Source organism: Catharus ustulatus, chromosome 9, assembly GCF_009819885.2.
Source record: "Catharus ustulatus isolate bCatUst1 chromosome 9, bCatUst1.pri.v2, whole genome shotgun sequence".
Lineage (NCBI taxonomy): Eukaryota > Metazoa > Chordata > Aves > Passeriformes > Turdidae > Catharus > Catharus ustulatus.
The window spans coordinates 25,168,583-25,188,885 of record NC_046229.1 but is presented as its reverse complement, the minus strand read 5'-3'; the positions used below and the strand labels follow the sequence as shown (position 1 = coordinate 25,188,885).

Sequence of the window (20,303 nt, the reverse complement as noted above, 5' to 3'; positions counted from 1 at the left end):
TATTTTTAAAATTTTTTTCCCTTTTTTTCCTTTTTCCTTTTTCATTTTTTAAATTTTTTTTTCTTTTTTTTTCTTTTTTTCCCCACTTCTTTTCTCTGTTTCAAGAACCTTTGTGAAGAATTTCTTTAAAGTTGTGAAGAAACTCAGATATGTTGTCTCAGGCAAATAATTACTTCTCTTCTCCCCTGTTCCTTTTAAGAATTTTGATCAGAAAGCATGATGCTGCTCTGCAAATGCTGTTTTGACTCTTCTGTATGATACTTGAATTGCTGATGTGCCTGATAATTCTTTTTATTATAAATTTTCACTATCTGCTTGGTATGGGTTTATCTGCAGTCTCTTGAATCCTCCTAGAGTATTTAAAATCAAAATTGACTTCAGCGTTGCCTTTTTAATATCTGAATTCTTTTGGAACTGCTGGGTGAATGGTAACAAATAGTGAGGACTCCTAAATGTAAATTTTGTAGTTTCTTTGCAAAAATTGCTTCAGTCCAAGGCTGCTTCTAAAGCTTTTTTCCACAGAGAAACACTCCTGTGTGTCTGAGTTTTCCCTGTGTTCTCTGTAATAAGCTAAGATGCAGAAACAGCTTAAGATGCAAGAAGGAAACACCAGGAAGATCAGGCCAGAGTACAAAGAAAATCTCTTGACCTTTTCAGATTACTGTCATGTTTCCTCTGGTTTTGATATGTTTGAAGAAAATATTGATTCCTCCAGCAATATGCTCCTCCAAATTCTTCATAGATGCCAATAATATTAACTGTATTTCTGAAGCATTTACTGTTCCTCTTTTTGGACACACTTCCCAATTCTGAAATTTGCTTTATAGAACTGTTCCAGTTTTTTTTTAAGTCTCCAGTGATGTAGTGTTCTTTTTTAACATTTTAAAAAGTTTTGATGATACTTGCATTGTCCTTTTGTTGCCAGCATCTATATTGTCTCAAGTCTCCCTTTGCTGAAATTACAGTGATAGATTTTTTTTCCTGCCTGTGAGGTTTTTTTTTTTTGGTTTATGAGAATGTGTAATTTAAGTGCATTGATACTCCTATTGTAGGAGGTGCTTCAGCAGCTGTGTCATTCCCAGTTTATTTGACCCTTAAAATTTCTGTAATGCATCACACAGGTCCCTTGTCTGTATGTTACATTGATCCCTGGATGTCTTTTTACTGATTTCTGTGAGGTTCCTATTGTTTGTAAAATCAGATATTTCAGTTCACCTGGCCTCTTTTGGTTTTAAGATTTCTGCATTTGCATTTATCTGCTTGCTTATTGTTATGTTTTACTTAAAAAGGTTTTTTAAATATTTTTCCATAGTTTTCTGTATGATTATGATGCAGTTCTACCTGGAAAGCCAGTGTTTGATTTAATTCCGAGTAGAGGAGTCATCCTGCTCTGTCTGTTTTAAATATTTGTTGGCTTTCCCCAAGTCTGTAATGTGGTCTTCTAGATTCTTCTGAATAATGTGGCATTTTTACATGATCACTTTTCCAAGACAAATTGCATCTCTTTAGTTTAAGGACTTTTTTCCTTCTCAAAGTAACTTAATTTTAGGACTCTGACAGTATATATTGTTTAAGGAAATTTAATTCAGGAAGAGTTTGGAATCCGTACATAGAATATTTACTATCATAAGTGTTTGAAATGTTGAGTTTTGTATCAGTGCTCTGCACAGGTTTCAGTTGTGTGTGTGTTTTTAGATAAATGGGAGGCTGTTTTGTAAAACAAGCCATTGAACATCTAGAAAAAAATTGTGTTTATACTGAAATTGATTCTTTACTTTCACATCCTTCCTATAATCTTCTTTCCTAAAAATCCTCTTCTTTTTATAATCTTCTGTAGCAGGCAACAGCAATGTTTTCTGAAGGAAAAACCACCTAATTTCATCCCTCCTGTAAATGTATTTGGCACTTGAATTTTTCCTGTGGGAACAAATTAAAGTAGACGAAGGAGGAGTTTGAGCATTCACAGGTGTATCTGCAGAGTGTGTTTTTATCTGTGACTGCTGGTGTACTTGATTTATATTTTGTTATTTATTTTTAATCTCCCGTGTTGCTCAGAACTATTTCTTAGATAAGCAACAGGGTAGCTGGGTGGGCTGTGTTGAACATGCTCTACGTATGTGTAGAGAAATCTTAAAGCTGCAATCTTGGAAATGTACTAATACTGGCCTTGTGAATTGGTAACTTTTTGAAATGAACCAGTGTTCTGATACGGGCAGCTCTGAGCATTTCAGATGTTCTTAAAAAAATATAAAACCTTTCATCCTTTTCTTTGTAGAGTGTGGTGGGTTGACCTTGGTTGGATGGATGACAGGTGCCCACCAAACTGCTTCCCTCCTCAGCAGGATGGCTGGGAGAAAATAAGATGCAAAAAAGTGTGTGGGTCAAGATAAAGGCAGTGAATAAAAGCAAAGGATGTGTGGGGAAGCAAAGGAGGACGAAAGGTGTATTCTCCACTTCCCATCAGCACGAAATCTCTAGCCTCTTCTTGGGGAGCATGGCTTGAGTACATTTAGCAGTTGCTCCAGAAGGAAATGCCCCTCCTCCTACTTTCTCTTAGCATCTGCTGCTGAGCAGATGTCCTGTGGTGGGGAATACCCCTGGAGTCAACTGTCCTGGCTGTCTGGCCTCTCCAGCCCAGCCCCAGCTGACAGGTGAGGAGGCAGCCCTGCTGCTGGGTCAGCACTGCTCAGCAGCAGCAGCCAAAACACTGGGCTACTGTCAACACCTTTCTGGCTACCAAGGCACAGTGCAGCACTGCCAGGGAAGCTAGGACAGAATTAACTCCACCTCAACCAGACCCAGTTCCATGGGAAAATGCTGTAGATCATTGCTAAAACTTTAAATTTTGGCCAGCACTCTTCAGTTATCTTTTCTCACAGTTGCAAGTATATTAGAATTATATTTTCTCAAGTGAACTCTAACCCTCTGTACAAGAAAATGACATAATGCAGTCTGACCAAGATATGGGAAGTCTTTAAGGTTATAGCATATAACCTTTCTAAATCTCTTCAGCTGAGAAGCTGAACAGTAGCTGCACACTCCTGATGCAGGTGCAGTGTCCAGGCAGACACATTTACACATCTCTGAGCAGCTGGCCCAGCTGTTGCTTTGGTGCATTTCTCAGATTTTAGCATATCTGTAAATATTTTCTCTTCCCTGAGCCTTGTGTAAATCTTTTGAAGACCTTGCTGAGCACTGGGAGTCCAGAGTGACCAATATGGTATCTGAACATTACTGCCTGCCTGGAGACAGTCCAGGGAAAAGCACTGAAGTAGAACCATGAGAGCTGGACAGGAGAAATTGGCTTTTGAGGTATTCATATTTCCAATGGAGTTAGAGATGCATAAAATTTAAGAATGATGGGATGTGCGCACTTTCTGCAGGTAGCTGTTTTTAATGGAAAAACTACTGAGACTTGGTATGGGATCAGAGTTCGGTGGAGCTGAGTCCCTGTAGTTTCATAATCTTTACATCATGAAATTGTATCTTTTTGTAAGTGTATATTACTTACAAGGTCAAGGTTGAATGTTGTACATTTTTGTTTGTTTGTTTTTTTTCTCCCTGTTGCTTCACTGCTACAGACTGCTAAATTTGATTTTCTCGCAGTCTGGGTAGTGATACTTTCCCTGGTTAAAACAGACAAAAATTTTAAGAAAATATTCTAAATTACAACTTTCTTCTTTATATAAAATGGTTCTTTTTTCTTTCCAACAAGGTGTGAGCTAAGCCTGAATCAAATAAAATGTTTTCCTGCCTTAATCCTTATATTTATATATCCTCTGTTCTTATGTCAAAGACTTAGTCTGGGCTATCCAGCACATTTTCTTAAGTTTTGTTTTGAAAGTGTGGAAATCCTAAACTGTATAACAAGTAATATGATTAAATAAACAGTTTTGGTTTTTAAACCTTCGTAGTTTTTCAGCTTTTATATCTTTAGTTATTGCAGCCCTGTTGTAATGTACTAGTTATCTGTACTTTTCTTTGGGAGAGTTACTTGATGCCCAGTGTGTTGTTATCCATGACACAAGATATTAATACAGAAGGGAATGGACTTCTAGCTCCAATTTAATTTCATGGCACTTGACTGTGAGTTTTATGTATTAAATTTGATAGTCTTGCTTTTTGTTTCCCTACTGTGCCACCCCCAGCTTCTGGGTATTTTTGTGTGCAGGGTGAGAGAAGACCAGAACTGAGTAGGATGATTGGAGTTTATAGCTGACATAGCTGGAGGGATTGGCATTTTCCTGCTGCGTGGCATTTACCTTGGATGTAACTCACAACTGCAAATTTATCTAATACAGCATCTGAACTATTCCAGAATGTTGTCATTTTGTGGTCTTCTGTATTCTTGTACACAAGTATTAAAGAGCAGAACTGTTTTACTTCCACATAAATAGCTGATCTTTGTGGTGGTCGTGATTTTTAGTTTTGTGTTACCACCTGCAAAATATTACTATTGCAGTTAGTACTTGCATATTTTATTTTTAAAATTCATGTCTTTTCTTTATAGGTTTGATCCTTTTCTCAGTAAATACTGTATTTGAAGTAAATGTGAGAAATCATGTTTTCAGTTACTTTCAGTTCTCAGATTTTTGTTCTGATGACTCTTGACCATTCTTAGTAGTGAAGTCACCTATGAGGAGGTTGATACTACAGTTATACTTAAAGTTCCAGTAATTTAATTTCGCTGAAAAAACAATTCTGAAGCAAGACTATATAGTATTTGAATAGTATTTTAATCAGTTCAGACAACTAAGAGGTCTGAGAGTAAAATTTTGGGTATTTTGAAAGAAATTGATTGTAAAAGCATCTTTATGTGTGGGCTCTAGGTGGCAGAATTGTCTCACCTTCTTGAAATTCACAGCAGCAGGACTTCAACAGCAAATTGAAAAAGTAAAGGTGTACCAGGCTAATAGCAACTGGGGTCCTCATTAGTCCTTCAGGTAGAGCAGGAGGGTGGGTTTGGAGTGGCTGTGCACAAATATCATGGGACAGCTTGAGTACTCAAGCTCCAGTTTATGCAGGACTGGCTTCCTTGGCAAAACCAGGCAGATTCTTTTATTGCTGCCAGGCGCCACTGCAAACATTTTGAATGTTGCATTTAAAGGAAAGACGGGCCAGATTTTAAAAATTATATTTATATTGAGCAATAATAAATCTTGTTTTGTCTATATGTGCCTTGAATTCAACCCAAAAATCTATAGATTAAAGCATTATGTTTACTGAAAGAATATTTAGGTCAACTATAAAGTGATTCTTTAAACACTAACTATTAAAGAAATATTTATTTCCGTATGCTGCATTCATTGGAGAAATAAACTAGGATTAAGTATCAGGGAGATTGGAGTTTTTGAGATTTTATGCTGTACTGTATCTTCAGACTTTTCCAGTGTTGCTGCTCTTCCACACTTCTGAATTAGCATTTCAGATTAAATATTTCAATTGTCTTTCATATAATATTCTAAAAATTTAGCGAAGATAACATAGAACAAGTGAAAACTGCACCTTTTTACTGAACACATAGCCCACAAATGTACAGGGAACTGTACAGGGAGAATAGTCCCCAGCTACACAGGGAGCAGATATACTCACAGCTATGTTTTCACTTCAGCCTTAGTAATACACACTTAACTTTTTGAGGGGAGCTAAAAGAAATCACCAGATTAACTTTTTGTGAAAGGAGTGTCTGATTTTTATTTTTTTCCTCCAACAGTCAGTAACAAGTTCAATTTTATAAATTTTTTTTTGTAGGCTCCCTAATCTGAACCTTGACAAAGACATCATGTGCTCTGCTCTCAGTTGTTTAGCAATATAAATTCCAGTAGTGTAATGTGAATTTCTTAAACTATCATTGTCCTGAAAGCAGGATCACAAACACCTATTTATTCAGGTGGTTAATCCACAATCTCCTTTGTGGTAGTGTGCTTGTTGTGTGCCCCAGCATGGCCTGCCTAGCTCAAAAGTGTGCAGAGAACAGTTTGAGGGGTACTGTGAGTCCCTGCAGAGTGAATTACAACAGTAGGGAGGAGAGAAAACTTCAAAGTTGGTGAGCAGTTTGCAAATTGAAGATACATATTCTGAGTCATAGGAGAGTGATGCCTTAAATAATTTTTTTTACTTTTTGATTTGAATTCTAGATTTAAATACGTGCTTTAATTTTAGATGTGCAAAATATTTTCTTTTAAATATGCAGTTTATCACTTCATGTTCCTTATGAGCAGTGTTTTAATTTCTGCTGTACTTTTATGAAGCCATCTCAAAGCTGTTTTCATTTTTCTTGTCATGCCATATATAGGAATTACTGAAAATGTGTGATAGGAATATTGCCTTTTTGGCACAGCATCATGCCTTTCACTCTGCCAATGGCTGTAAAGGATTTAGCAGGATGTCTCAGCATATTAAGCAAATGTGTAAAGAAATGTAGTTGGGGCTCAGTCTTCCTTCTCCAGCCCTACTCTAAGTCTGGACAATGTTTACAGCATTCAGCAGCTCTTGATTTTCCTGGGATGCACATCCAAGAAATCCTTACTGTCAGTTCAAATAAAAGTTTTTTAAAATTTGTATGTTTTTTTCTTAGACTCCTCTTTCTCTGCAGTGAAACACCAGAGTGTAAATCTGATTAAAAATTGGTTACAACTTAGCTATAGGCAAGTTTTTAAGCACTGTAACCCATATTGTGTAACAGGGTATATACTTCTAGTTTTACATGTTAGATTTAAGGTTTTATTTTTGTCAGATGATAGACATGAAGTATACTTTTCTTTAATTTTTTTCCTCTAGAATTGTTTTCAATGAAGCTGAACCAATATTTATCCTTGATGATCACTATTAGAAAAATATTTATTTATTTTTGCTAGCATGATAAAGCTGCTGTCGTGACTAGAAATCTTTCATAATGAGAATTAGGGTTATGGTGACCTACAGAAATTAAAGACTGCAATTTTTTAGAATAAACTGTGATATATTACGATGGAAGCATTTTTATTGCAAAAGAAATTTAGTTAGTGATGTGACTTCATTAAGCCTTCCTCATCAGAACAACCTGATCTGACTGGCCCTGGGATTTCTCCACAGCTATCCTGGCATTAAATCACCACCAATGATAGTAACTTGATTTGATCTATGTTAGTCATGGTGTTGGCAAGGGATAGACCATCTGTGCAAAGAAACAAGTATTTTGATATTTGGGGTTTTTTTCCCCCTCTTCTTTTCTGCTCTGTTCCCCAGACCAATTTCTTTTGGTAGTAAAACTGTTGCACTTGATTATTGAGTTTAACTAAATCTAGGGCAGAAGCTAATGAATATTCATATTCTGATCTCTGAAGGGATGAACAATGAAAACTTAGCAGTCTTCAACTCTGCAGGGCTTTACAAATCAGCTGGTACATGCAGTGGACTTCCTGCTCAATCATTTTTCTGTCACAATAATATAATCCCACATCCCTGACCAAGCCAGTGACCAGCAGGAAGATGATGTTAGTTTGAGTGCTTGTTAAAACACTGCTGGTTTTCTCCCCTTCCAAACAGCCATTAGCTGTAGCCCTGGGGGACTTGCATTTTCATGCTGTGGAAAAAAGACATCAGCAGGAACATTTCTGATTCCATGCTTATTAGTGGTTTGTTTTCAGCAGATAGGAGAAAGAATCTTGTGGGTTTTTTTTTACCTGAGTTTGGTCCAGGATGTGCAATTTAAGGCTATTAAAATACAGTATGTGTAAAGGCCTTTGAAAAGTTCATATTTTGAAGTTCAAATTCCATGTAAGGCTATGTTAACTGTGGGGTTTATGAGTAAAATATGGATGTGAATGTTGGTTGTAACTTCCTTGTGACTGGGAGATTTGGCTTCTGCATGGATAATCACTCTTATAACATTGCTCCTGTTGTTAATTAGTTCCTCCTTGTGATGTTCAGAAGATGGAGTAGCCTTGTTTTCTAGAGACAGTTTGTCATAAAGCACAGCAATGACAAGAATTGTGGTTGATATGATGCCTAGGCCATGGTTTGGGAGTATCCTCATATAACTGATATGTGTAAAACTCTTGAAAGTTTTTACCTGGGGTTCTTCTGACTGAAAAGGACTTGAAATACAGTTTTGTGTGGGTTCTTTCAGACTTTGTCAAAAGAACTGGGTTTGCTCAGGGCTTTGCCTTTGTAAGTGGTTTCTGGTGGTTTTCCAGTTCCTGCCCTTGGTGGCTTGCAGTGGGTTGACAAGATGTTCCCTGAGGTCAAGTGAGTAGGCTTAGGGAAGCTTTGCAGTACAGCTCTCTAAATGATTTCTACAAAATTCACCCCAGAAGTCTTTGTTTTGTAATTCATCTGTTTGTTTCATGATACCAGTAGTGTCAACCACTTCAGTGCTAATATACAATACTCTGGAACAGCTTTAACTTTTTGTGAGCACTTCATATTATTCTGAACCAGTAAAAGAAAAAGCTGTTTTCCCTAATTGATAAATGGTCTATTTTGCTGATGAACCATTAGTGAAAATTGACATTGTGTACACTTAACTCTACCTTATAGGTTACAAGTGCTTTGAGCAGAGTTTGGTGTACCTTGTGATGTAATAAAGCCAGTTAGATTTAGCAGGTGTGGGCCTTGAAGAATAGGGGGTAGCAATGATGCTTTGAAACCCTGTTAATATTTGGATCCTGTCACAGAAAAAAGGGGTCAGAAATCAGCTATGTAGAAAACTGGTGCACCAGTTTTGATTTTTGGTGAAACGTAAGTTAACCAAGTTAACTATTCCACCTGGATGGTTGTTAGGTGAAATGCAGATGGTCAGTAAGGTTCACAGGTACCTGATATCTTTTTCAGAACTTTGCCAAGAATATTTTTGCAATTCTTCAATCAGTTAAAGCCAGAGAAGAAGGCCGAGCACCTGAGCAGAGGCCTGCACCGAACACGGCACCAACGGTAAGAGCAGTGTTTGGCTGAGCACGAGGGCTGGGACACCAAAAGTGGGAGTACAATGTTTTCTCAGTACTACATACACAATTGTTTGGTGTACTTCCAAAAAATGCATGTTTTTCAAGCATAACTTCTTAGCTCTTCTTTGACTTAAGTTGCATTTATTGATATTTAAAGAGTTGAATATATTAGTTTAATTAGTTCAATATGCTCTTGTTACTGAGAGATTAATCTGCTAGTGCCAGCTTCAGCATCTATCAAGCAATAGCCACATGCTGCATCTATTTGAAAAAATGTATTTGATGAGAGTGCTGCCATTTCAAATGAACTGTTTTGCTGCTTTCCTGACAGATAGGGTAGCAAATGTTTAAGAATCTGGAGCATGACTCATGAGTGGGAACAGCTCGAACCAGCTTTCTTTTGCCTGTAATAAATCAGGACAGACTTAGAGCTGTATTGTTTACTTCTATCTAGGTATTAGACAGGATTTGTTTAGAATTGTGTTTACTGTTGTGTTCTATTAAACCTAATACATCTTTGAACATGGTGGTAGTCTGCTCTAAAAACTGTTTGATCATACTGTGTTTTGTTTTTGCTGCTACTGCATTTAACAAAGAACTAAATTTAAATAACAAGATGAATTCCAACATGTAAATATTTGCTTTGTGTTGAATTTCTCAAATTGTGCATGGCATTATTCAAATGTCTCACTCAGAATAGGTGTGAATACATAACTAAGCCAATCCACAAAAAGGATTGAATTGGTATTGAGTGTGCTTCTAGATTGGTGCTTTATAAAAACTTTTCCCCCAGAATGCCTTTTTTTCCTCAAAACTTGTTTTTATTTATTTTATTTAGCAAAATTTTATCTTAATCAGGCTGACAAGGGAAATTTTGTGTGGCTGAGACCTTAGCCGTGAATTGTCAGTTGATTTTTCCCCCTCACTAATTCTTTAAGTGTAACAAAAACTCAGTAGAAATTTAGTAATGTAGTTGTTACTGTTTGTTATTTTAGTTTTGCCTCAGGTTGTTCTCTTTGCATTCAGTACTAAACTTTGTTTCTGTATGACTGTTAAGTGGATATTGAATGGAAACATCAGAAGGTTTCAAATGCATTGAAACTCCTGCAAAAATGAACTGGTTTGATACTCTTCAGTAGTTCTAAGTAACTCTTCATGAAATTCAAAAACCATCAAATACCTTTTAGTATGTTTTACAAATGTTATTTAACTTGTTTTAGGATCCTACTTTGCGAAATAAGCAACCCATTCCAGCTGCCTACAACAGATATGATCAGGAAAGATTTAAAGGCAAAGAGGGTAAGTTGATTGCAATGTTTTTTCTGAAAAAGAAATAAAAGAAAGAACCCAAACTGACAAGTCGTAAAGTTCATATTAGGGGATTTTTCTCTGCTATTATTTCACAAACCTATGAAAAGACAGAAAAAGAGATGTAACTATGCCTCAGGATAGCTTTCCAAGTATTAAAATCCAAACATATTATTTTGTAGACGTTATTTCTATCTCTTAGGAAGCAAACTGAAGGCTTAAAACCAGAACTACTTGGGGAAAAAAAATGTTTAGGGAGGGTCCTATGCAATTAATAAACAAGCACAAGTGCAAGGATAACTGTCAGGTGCATAATATGTAATAGATTCCCCATCCTCAAACAATCACAGTTGTTCTAAAACTTGTCTCCAGTAATTCCAAGTAAATATTATGTAGTTGTGTCCATTTAAATTAGAAAACAAACTGGGAACAGCAGGCAAAACACAAACTCCCTTCTGGAGAGGAAATGGAACCAATCTACAATATTGAAAATTCTCACCAGTTTTAAAATGGTGAACATTGAACTTGAGTGATGATTTGTCTTTCTAATGCAATTTTTCTTCTGTCTCCATTGCTTTTTTTTATCCTGTTTTTAGCACAAGTTCAGTTACTTCACTTTTATGTCTTGCTGTGGTTTCATTTTGCAATCTTGTGTTTGTTGTGCTTGAATGGTTTTGTGCTTCTTGCAGGAGGTCATGCAAATTTTGTTACACTTCTGAATTGCCTTGTTCTCCTAGTTCTCAAACAAAATAATTTTCCTCTTTAATGAAACTTCCCATGTTTATAGGGCTTAATGTTTTTAATGTCTTTCTATTCTGTCTGCAGGGACTTATATGCTGCTAAATGCCATTTTTAACTGTAGGTAAACAATTCAACTTGCATTTTTTAGAATATTTGGCTTTGTCCAAGTTTTTACCATTTTTTGTTTAGGGAAACTGTAGCCAACTCATCTCTGAAATGATTTAAATTAAAAAAAAGATTTTGTAAAAATACATTTACATGTGAATACATCCTTTATGTTTATGGAGGTGTTTGTGTATGAAACTTCCTATGGGAAATTTGGTCAGATATTGTATTATATCCTCTTGAAGTCTATTCCCTGTTGGCCTCCATATACTTACAATTCAGTGCACTGGTTTTATTTACTACTGCTCATTGTCAGTTGCATGGTGGGATGGAGGAAAAAAGCCAGAGCAGGATGTTTGGTAGCTTTTCAGCACTGAAAAATAATCTCAAGTAGCTTCTGTGAGGAATTAATTGTTTCAAGAAAAGCCAGGGCAATTTGGGAAAGAAACAAAAAATATAAAACTAAACCAACCCTTCCATGAATATTTTTGCTAGTCCTTACTCAGTTTCCTTCTTTTAGTATCTTCAACCTTCAAAACTCATCTATCTGCCATGTAGTTTTCTCTTTAATACCATATCCTGTTAAGATTTAAAAGTAGTAAATATCTGAACTGGACAGTGTGAAATTAAAAAAGGCAGAGCAAGAAATTAATGGTAAAGTGTGACAGTTCAAATGTGCCAAAGCCTGTGGACACTTTTACAATAAGAAACTCAGGTAGAGGGACGGTCTGAATCCTCCTAGCTGCCAAAATGATGTGGTTCAGGTCAGGAGCCCTGCAGAAAACATCTGTCCTGAACAGGTTGGGTGGATTTCTTTACTTTTACCACATATGTGTGGCTCAGGAGGGAACAAGGAAATAACAGGTTTTGCATGGTAGGAAAGAAGAACCCAGAAGAGTTTATGGAGCAGCTCATCAGTGTGAGCTTAATGTGGAAACTTCTGAGCAAAAAAGCAGAGATCAGATCAAATCACTGACAGGGAAAAAGATTGTCTGTAATTAGCAGTGGTGAAAGATCCATTTCAGTGTTGTGTGATTCTGAGGATGTGGTGTTGGGGTTTCTCTTGGTGCTGAAATGGGATTGACTGGACTGCAGCAGTTGTTCCAGCTGAAAGATATTTTTGTGGTGTGGTCATAGTCTACCTGCCTGACTCACTGTCATGCTTCATTCTAGAGTGTGTTTATCTGCCTTAACATTCTGGTTACTTATATTTGGTGTAGTCACACAAAGTTAATTTTGTATTTCAGGTTTCTAGGGATATTTAAGGAAATATATAGGTTAAGAATACCAAGTTAGCTTAGTGTAGGCTAGCACTGGAAATAAAAATGACGTGTTGGAGAAAAGGTATTTTAAACATGAGATTGACTTATGAAAGGTATTGGTACATCACTTATGGAAGTTACATAGAATTAGTAATTAACATCTGGATTTCTTAGGAGAGGACCTAGAGATATTTGAGATCTTCTTTGGCTTCACATTAACTTCAGAAAATAGCAAAGATCTCATTTACTTGTAGGATTTTCTACTGTAAAACAATTAACTTTTAATTTGTGATTTTTCTGTCATAATTAGGCATTAATGCACTGATAATCTCATTTGCTTAAAACTGAATGATGCACATCACTTGCAGCTCTGTCACAAGTGAACTCATTCCTTAAGGGATTTTTAATTTAGTTGTCCTCAAACTGAAGCTGTGGCTCCCAGATATTTGATGTAGAAGTGAGACAAGCAGAAGTAGTCATCAATAAAAATAAAAAAGGCTTTTTTTTTTCTTTCTATTAAACTGTTTTTTTTACAATAAGTCTAGTAAGAACTTGGAATTACACATGTTTATGGAAAGATTGAAAGATTGCAGTAATGGGACTTCAGGGAAAGGGTAATAACTCAGTCTTTATGCCATGGTATCCACATTTATTTAGTAATGATGGATAACACCTGTGATAAAGTTGAATGCTACAGATTTCTGCCATTCTGAAGGGTTTCCACACCTTGCCCTCTGACTGCCTGTGGTTGGCTACAATTTGTGGGAAGCAGGTTTGTGTGATTCGTGCAACAATGGGCACGGTGGGTTTGGCTAAAGATTGAAACAAAGCGAGAAGGCAATGTCTCTAGGCTTCTTTCTTTGTGTCTCACCTGTTTGCTCTTTCCTCAGAGGTATTGAAATCCTAGGAAGAGTTCACAGTGGTCCTTTTCTAGTTGCAACAGGATTGTGGCATATTGCCTATATTCAATTTTTTATAATACTACAGTATTTATTTTATTTAGGCAGCAAAGAGGTGAACTGTTTTTCTTGGAAAATTTGTGTGCTTTAATACAGAGTTTTTCCATTAGCTGTCTTGTCCTTAGCATAAGAAATTCAAAGCTTGTAGAGCTGAGAGAATAAATTTAGGAATTTTAACATGCATTAAGTAAGCTATTGAGTTGCAGCCAAATTTCTCTGCTCCTTGTGATGGATCATTGTTTCTGATGCAGTGTATTGGGATGCCTCTCTGGTAGACTAACTCAACATTTTCATGCCAGATGGGACAGGCTTTGCTGCTGGAGTGGTTTAATAGTCAGTGTGAGGGGGTGGTGAAGAGCAAACAGTGAGTTCCATGTGCAGTCAGTGGAACCCCTCAGCAGCCCAGGGACAGGGCTTGGCCACCTTTTCTCCAGTGGGGGTCTTGTTCCTGCAGCTGTGGTCAGGCAGGACAGAGAAACCTTTCCTTTGACATTCTTCAAGTTCTGTGATGCATTAGAATGTTGTTTGCAGTAGGAATTGTGCATCCTGGGTATTTCCACATGCAAAGTGGAAGAACATGTTGCTTGGCAGTGCAGCCATCCTGCCCAACTGCTCAAATGTTTTTGAGGTGAGGAGGTGAACTGCTTGCAATCACTTTCCTTGGGTGCTGTTTCCTTCCTGTTGCTTTGGTTTCTTTCATGCTGGCACTTAGTGATGGTATTTTCAACAGCACAGAGCTCCATCCTGTGCTAAACTTCTCTGCATTTACCTTGGTAGTCCTGTTCCTTTCCTTTGTTTTACTCACTTGATTGTTTTTTTTACATTTTATTAATGTGCATCTTTACAATTGGGGATATTTTTTCTTTTTATTTTGTGTCCTCTCCTGTGTGCCCTAATGTTTGATATTTAAATACACATTATTGATACATATATGTTTTGGATGCTATACCTTGTTTTCCCCCCATTTTCCTGGGTGGCTTTACCTCAGAACATCTTTTTCACATACTTGTTTGTTCTGTAATTTCCAAGTATGCAGTAGTGCTGGGATGGTGGTCTTGAAGATGTAACATTTTTGTGACCCATTGAGTGCATCTCTCAGTAAAGATGGCAAAGTAAAGTTTCCCAGTGCTGCTCCAAGGTTAGGTCTTTAAGGCTTATTCTGGGAGTGTTCCTGTTGTTCTCACTGTTTCAACATAGTAGAAGCTAATTGTTGCTAAAACCCCCAAAGCCTCCAGCAATATTCAGTCCTATTTAGTGTAAATCAGAGTCTTGCTGTGTGATATCAGCCCACAATGGTGAAAAGAATATTCTTGACTGTGTTCAAGTGTTTCCTTCAGCAAAGTTTGTTGTTGACTTCTTACTATTTCATTTTATATTTTATTTATAACTTTATTGGATTTTCAGTCACAGCTACCATTTCCCAGAAGTTTGTCTGGTTTTGTTTCAGTCCAAAGTGCTAAGCCCAGGAAACAGAGGACTGTGAAGTTATTATATTTGAGGTGACTCTGGACCATAACATTTTGTTTCTCTCTGGTATACATTGTTAAGAAAGTTTCTTTATAAAGCATTTCTCAGTATAAGTTATTTTGTTTTAAATTGTGTGGTATCTTTTTACACAAGGAGAGTAGAATTGGTAGCAGGAGATAGAAGGTTCTGAAGTTTTACTGGTCAGATTTAATTTAACCTCTTAAACTTTTATTTATTGCATTCACTTTAAGATTTATATGATTCTTCTTTTTTTTTCCCCTAAGAGAGAATATGTGCAAGAGATGCACATTTGGATAAAGAATGTGTTCTATCTGTATTTTCTGGCTTGGTATGACCAACTAGTTTAAAAACTTCGAGCACTCTACATTCACTTCTGTGCTGGAAAACACACATAAATTGCTTTTAGCTGTGAGAAACTTAAGGTGTTAGTGTTAATTACTGGTAAGATTATTACAGAGCTGGTATATATGAACTGTACAGAGAATTTATAAAGTAATTAGTGTAACTTGGAAATTTAGGTGTAACACTTTTACTTGTAAAGGAATGCTCAGTAAACCCATGCAGAGTGGGATTAAATTACTGGGGCTGTGGAGTGGGGTAGTGAATCATTTCCAGGCAGTCTGCAGAGCGTTGCAATCTGGGACTTGAAGAGTATACAGCTGAAAAAAATAAGTGGTTATTCACTCTTATTCATCCACAATTCAAACCAAGTCTTTAACTTGAACTCTTCAGTGTCTGAGACATGCTCTTTGTTCTGTTTATTTCCCTTGACTTCCTTCCAGAAATTCAGGTTGAGTCGTTTTCAAGCTTTTATTCTTTTGGTAATGTATCAGAGCTCAAATTTGTAGCCAGATTGGATGACTTGAGTTGCAGAAGATGCAGAATCAAAGTGCAGACTGACCTAGATGGATGTGGAGCAGTGGCTTTAAGCAAAGGGAAGGCACTCTGAGCATTAATACTTACATACAATGAAATGGAACTGCAACCAAATGATGATGGAGAATATTATCACTCCAAAAAGCTGATGCATTAGGCTGCATATTTTCATTTCCAGGCCTAATTATTTGAAATAAGAAAAGGCACTCAGGTTGCTTCATGGGGATACTGGAAAGGTAACTTGTGATGAACCACACTGGAAATGTTTATGGTTCTTTTACCAGTCTTTGGGTCGTGGCACTGAGAAACTGTGATCATAATACATGCAGTGACTGAAGAAGAAAAAAACCCGTGGTGATAGGTTATGTTTTTGAAGCATTAGAGTTGTTTATTCAGTTCTAGTTATTGTGTTTAGTCTCTCAAGATGTAGTTTTAAGGCATATGTTTTTAACAATGCATATATTTCTAAAATTGATTATATTTGGAAACAAAAGGTTGCAGTAGTTTTTCATGACAAAATTATTGTTGGGCTTTGCTTGCATTCTGTAGTCTATAGTGTTAGACCTGTGATTGAAGCATTTAATATGGACTGCTCTTTGCCTAAAGGAAATGTGTGTCATAACTTTGTAGTAATTATATTGAAAAGTCCCAGTGTATTGAAGACCCTCAAGTAAGTTTTTTAATAGTTGTTCTGCATCTAATTCCAAGCTTAAAAACAAGGGTCCAAAGTCTTCCCTCATGGTACCTTTATTTATGATGCTCTTTTTTCTTAAACACCCTTTTCTTAGCAGATAGTTCATAATTTTAATTGCTTCTATTACTACCAGTGAAGCTGGGATTTTGAAGCTGGAGTTAAAAACTAATTCTTGGCCAAGTATTACCATTTCATCTCACTCTGGTGTGTGACTTGGCAGCACAGGCTGGAGCTGCTTGGGGAGGGAGAGGAGATGTTGCTTTTGTGTTCTTGGAGGGTGTGGCAGAGCATTTGTGCTGATGGGGGCTGAGGGTCGAGCTCTGTTCTCCCCTTTACTGTGGTTCCTCTTGTATCCCAGGTCTGCTTTTGAGCAGTTGTACCAGGGTCAGACCCTGGCCTTGGAGGATAATCTGGAAGAAGTGCCTCTGCTTTCTAGCCTAGTCCTTGAATATGTTTTACAGCATTAACCTGGTTGACACCCCCTGCAATTTTTGAAGTGGGAATGAAGCTCAAACTGTGAAATCCCTGACCTGGAAACATTTGTTTCCTGCTTTGTCCAGGCTGTGCACAGTGAGTGGAGCTGGGGCTGCTGTTGGATGTACCCAAGTGTATAAACTATTGAGACCTTAAAAAATGGTGTGCAGGGCTCTTCCTTCTGGCAATGTTTATTTGTGTAAGAGAAGTGATTGGCTGACAGGTACAATATCACATGGTGCGTGTGAGAGGATTGATTCAATAAAGCTGTGCTCTGTGAATTGTGTCAGTGCTGTTACTGCTTCAGAGGGATTTGCTGTGGCCCTCTGGAAGCTGGAGATGCTGAACTCTAATTCACCAGTTGCTTGAGAGTTTGAGCAGGAAATTGGAGAGCTAGTGGGCAGTTTGGGAGGTGGTTTCTTCTACGGATCCCACCCTACTGCAGACAGCAGAGCATGGGCTGCAGTAACTGTTGGCAGGAATGTATGTGTGTACCTACAGGAATACAGGAATGTATGTGTGTACCTACAGGAATACAGGAATGTGTGTGTGTACCTACAGGAATGTATGGGGGTACCTACAGGAATACAGGAATGTATGGGGGTACCTACAGGAATGTATGGGGGTACCTACAGGAATACAGGAATGTATGTGGGTACCTACACTCACCATTTAACATGCCTTCTATTTGAATTAGTACTAGCTACTAGGCCATTATTTGCTAGTAATCAGAACTCTTTTATTTGCTACCTGAGTAGCTTATAAATAGTGCTGGGACCCCTGTGTAGCTGCTGGGAGCATTCATCAGGCAGGAAACTGGAGTTTGCTGGAGGCAACAAGTGGCTGTTCATCCAAGTTATTTACTTCTCCTGCCAGAAAGAAGGGTCAGAGCAAGGCTGGGAGCAGGAAGCTGATGAGTGCCAGAGCTGTGGTTTGTGGCTCTTGTGGCTCATTAAATGAACCAGGACAGATTTTATGAGAGACTTGGGAAGACTTTGCAAAAGATGAAACCAGTGGCAGTTGAGTAGAGATTTGTTCCCTGCCAGGTGCCTCTCTCCCTTTTGATTTACTTTCTAACTGTACTGCTGGCTTTGTGGGCTTTTATTCCCTTTGCAATGCTGATAGAGACAGGGAACAAACACGGAGAACTAATTACAAAGTCAGAATTTGTGCTGAAAGAAACCCCAGCAGGACAGGCTGTGCTGGTCTTGCTATGGGGTGTCTGTATTCTTTGGAAAGAACGTTTAAACAAAATAGTTGGAAATGCTCTGTGTCACAGGCATGAGGAACCCATAATAGGATGTCTTTTCCAATCTGGAAAGGATAAAGGTTCTTCTGGGGATGATGTTCTGAAATTCATAAACTGTCAGCCTAGGTTAGACACCTGATTTATGTCACTCCAAGTCAGCAAAAGCATCCCTTCAACTTAGGGAGTTCTACCAAGTATTCCACAAGGCTCCTGGCACCACCTGAAATACTAACATGCTCCCTGCCCTGCAGCAGTAACCTATAAACTCACAGAGCAAACTGTTCTCCATGGAAGTGTTTGTGCAGTCACATCTTGACCACCCTCAGCTCAAGTTCAGTGATGTGACCTCTGAGCTAAGACTCAAGAATTATGTCTGTAGTTCAGAAATGTTAATCTGGCAGAAGGGGAGGGGTGTCCTTAGGAAGTGAAGCTGAAGAAGAGCTGGAACTGAGGTGACTGAAACAAAACATGGTCAGTGACACTGGGCATCTTGACTTGGTTGTGAGTGACATTATTGATGGAGTGAGAGGGGAAAAGGTGAAACCCCAAACTGTTCACTAAGGAGATAGCTGTCTCTGTGGTGAGAGGAGTATGATAAGTTCCAAACCCCAGGTGTATCTTTTTATAGGCACTGGAGAGTTCTTACATCTGGGAAACCTTTCTGCCTTGTTTCCTTTGAGGGCCTGATGATCTTCCTCATCTAAGGAAGAAAGGATGAGCAGCCACAGATGTTTCCCAGAGCATGTGTATTGCTTTCAAGATTGTCTGGGTTTCAGTTTAAGTTAATTTGCTCACAATGCGGGCAAGAAACTTTTGAAAATTGAATATTTTTCTTGGACTTCTTTTAGGTGTAGGTAGGAGCCATGCTTTGGTTCTGCCTTATTTCTTCATTTATCATGATTTTGTGCCGGTGCGCAAAATCCAGGGGGCATAAGAAATGATGAAAACATACCAGTTCCAAATAGCTGTTTCTGCATGGTATCAGTTACCTTTACCCAAATCTAGTTGAAATAGCCCAAAGTTGCTTAAATGTAGACAAATGCTTGTTTATCATGGTTTGAGTGGTGATGATCATGCCATTTTAGGTAGGAATTGTTTGGATGGTTGGGTGATGGGATCAGCTGATGGTAGATACATGAAGCTAGGGAATTTACAAAAGGAAAAAGGCTTTCTTTTGGAGACCTTGTGGCACTCACTACTCAGGTGCTGACTTTGATCTTAAAGCCTGAAAATAGGGAGGCAGGGAAGGAGTATTCAAAAGCAAATAGGCTACTGACAGCAGGTTTAGTCTTTGGGCAGTTGCAGGCTTCTGGCACTTAGCATAAATTCAATCTAATTAAAACTACTTAAAAAACCCACCCCAAGAACACCCTTTTTTATACCTTTTAGTCTGGTATTGTGTATTTATGCAGATTCTGTTCTCTGTATCATAAGACAATGACAATGTTACTCTTCAGCTCTCCAGAAGGGAATTAATCAAGGAAAATGGCCACTTTTATAGTTGGCATGTAAATCAGTTTCTTAGGTATATTTTTCCATTAATACAAGTTGGATGTGTTGCATTATAATGTATTGTGAGATATGAATGGGGCTTCTCCATCTTGTAGTGAGGAGAATTTTTGAGACCACATGCAAGTTGTAACATATTCTCACAAGGATTTAGGTTCGTAGCCTTTCTGTGAAGTGCTTTCAATTAATCCATGCAGCAGGAAAAACTTGCCTGGTTAGAGCAAGTAGCAATATCAAACTGACCTCTGTCTGAAGAAAGCAGATTTCCTAGTGACAACCCAGGTTTTGTACTGGCAACAGAACCTAAACCAGCAGTAGCAGCAAGATGTCTTTTTTGACAAAATAACTTCAGAGAGATCTCCAGTGTTGTCCATTTAGACATGACACTGCTGTGTTCACAAGGATTTACAGGAGGCTTCTTTTTCTTTGCAGAAACGGAAGGCTTCAAGATCGACACCATGGGCACTTACCACGGGATGACTCTGAAGTCTGTGACGGTGAGTGGAAAACCTTTGCTTAAATAGTTTTTATAGCTATTAGTGTAAACATATATGCAGTGTATGTTTAGAGCTAGAGATCTCTTGTCTAGGCTCTGGAAGGTCACTTAAACTGAGTAACAGTTGGTGGAAGTTCCAAGACAAAATGTGTTTTGTTTGATCTGCCTGTTCTAGAGGTCTGTGCCCTAGGGGTTGGTTTGTCTGAAGTAAAAAG

At 37.9% G+C, this 20,303-nt stretch overlaps 1 protein-coding gene across 1 annotated transcript in view; it reads left to right on the top strand.

Annotated features, from left to right (window-relative positions):
* The window catches only part of CDC73 (cell division cycle 73), a 104,250-nt gene that overhangs the window by 11,482 nt on the left and 72,465 nt on the right, over positions 1 to 20,303 (top strand). The window contains exons 8-10 of the mRNA XM_033067299.1: positions 8,815 to 8,913; positions 10,148 to 10,226; positions 20,025 to 20,089. Coding sequence (XP_032923190.1) covers positions 8,815 to 8,913; positions 10,148 to 10,226; positions 20,025 to 20,089 — 243 coding nt within the window. The remainder of the gene's footprint in view (positions 1 to 8,814; positions 8,914 to 10,147; positions 10,227 to 20,024; positions 20,090 to 20,303) is intronic.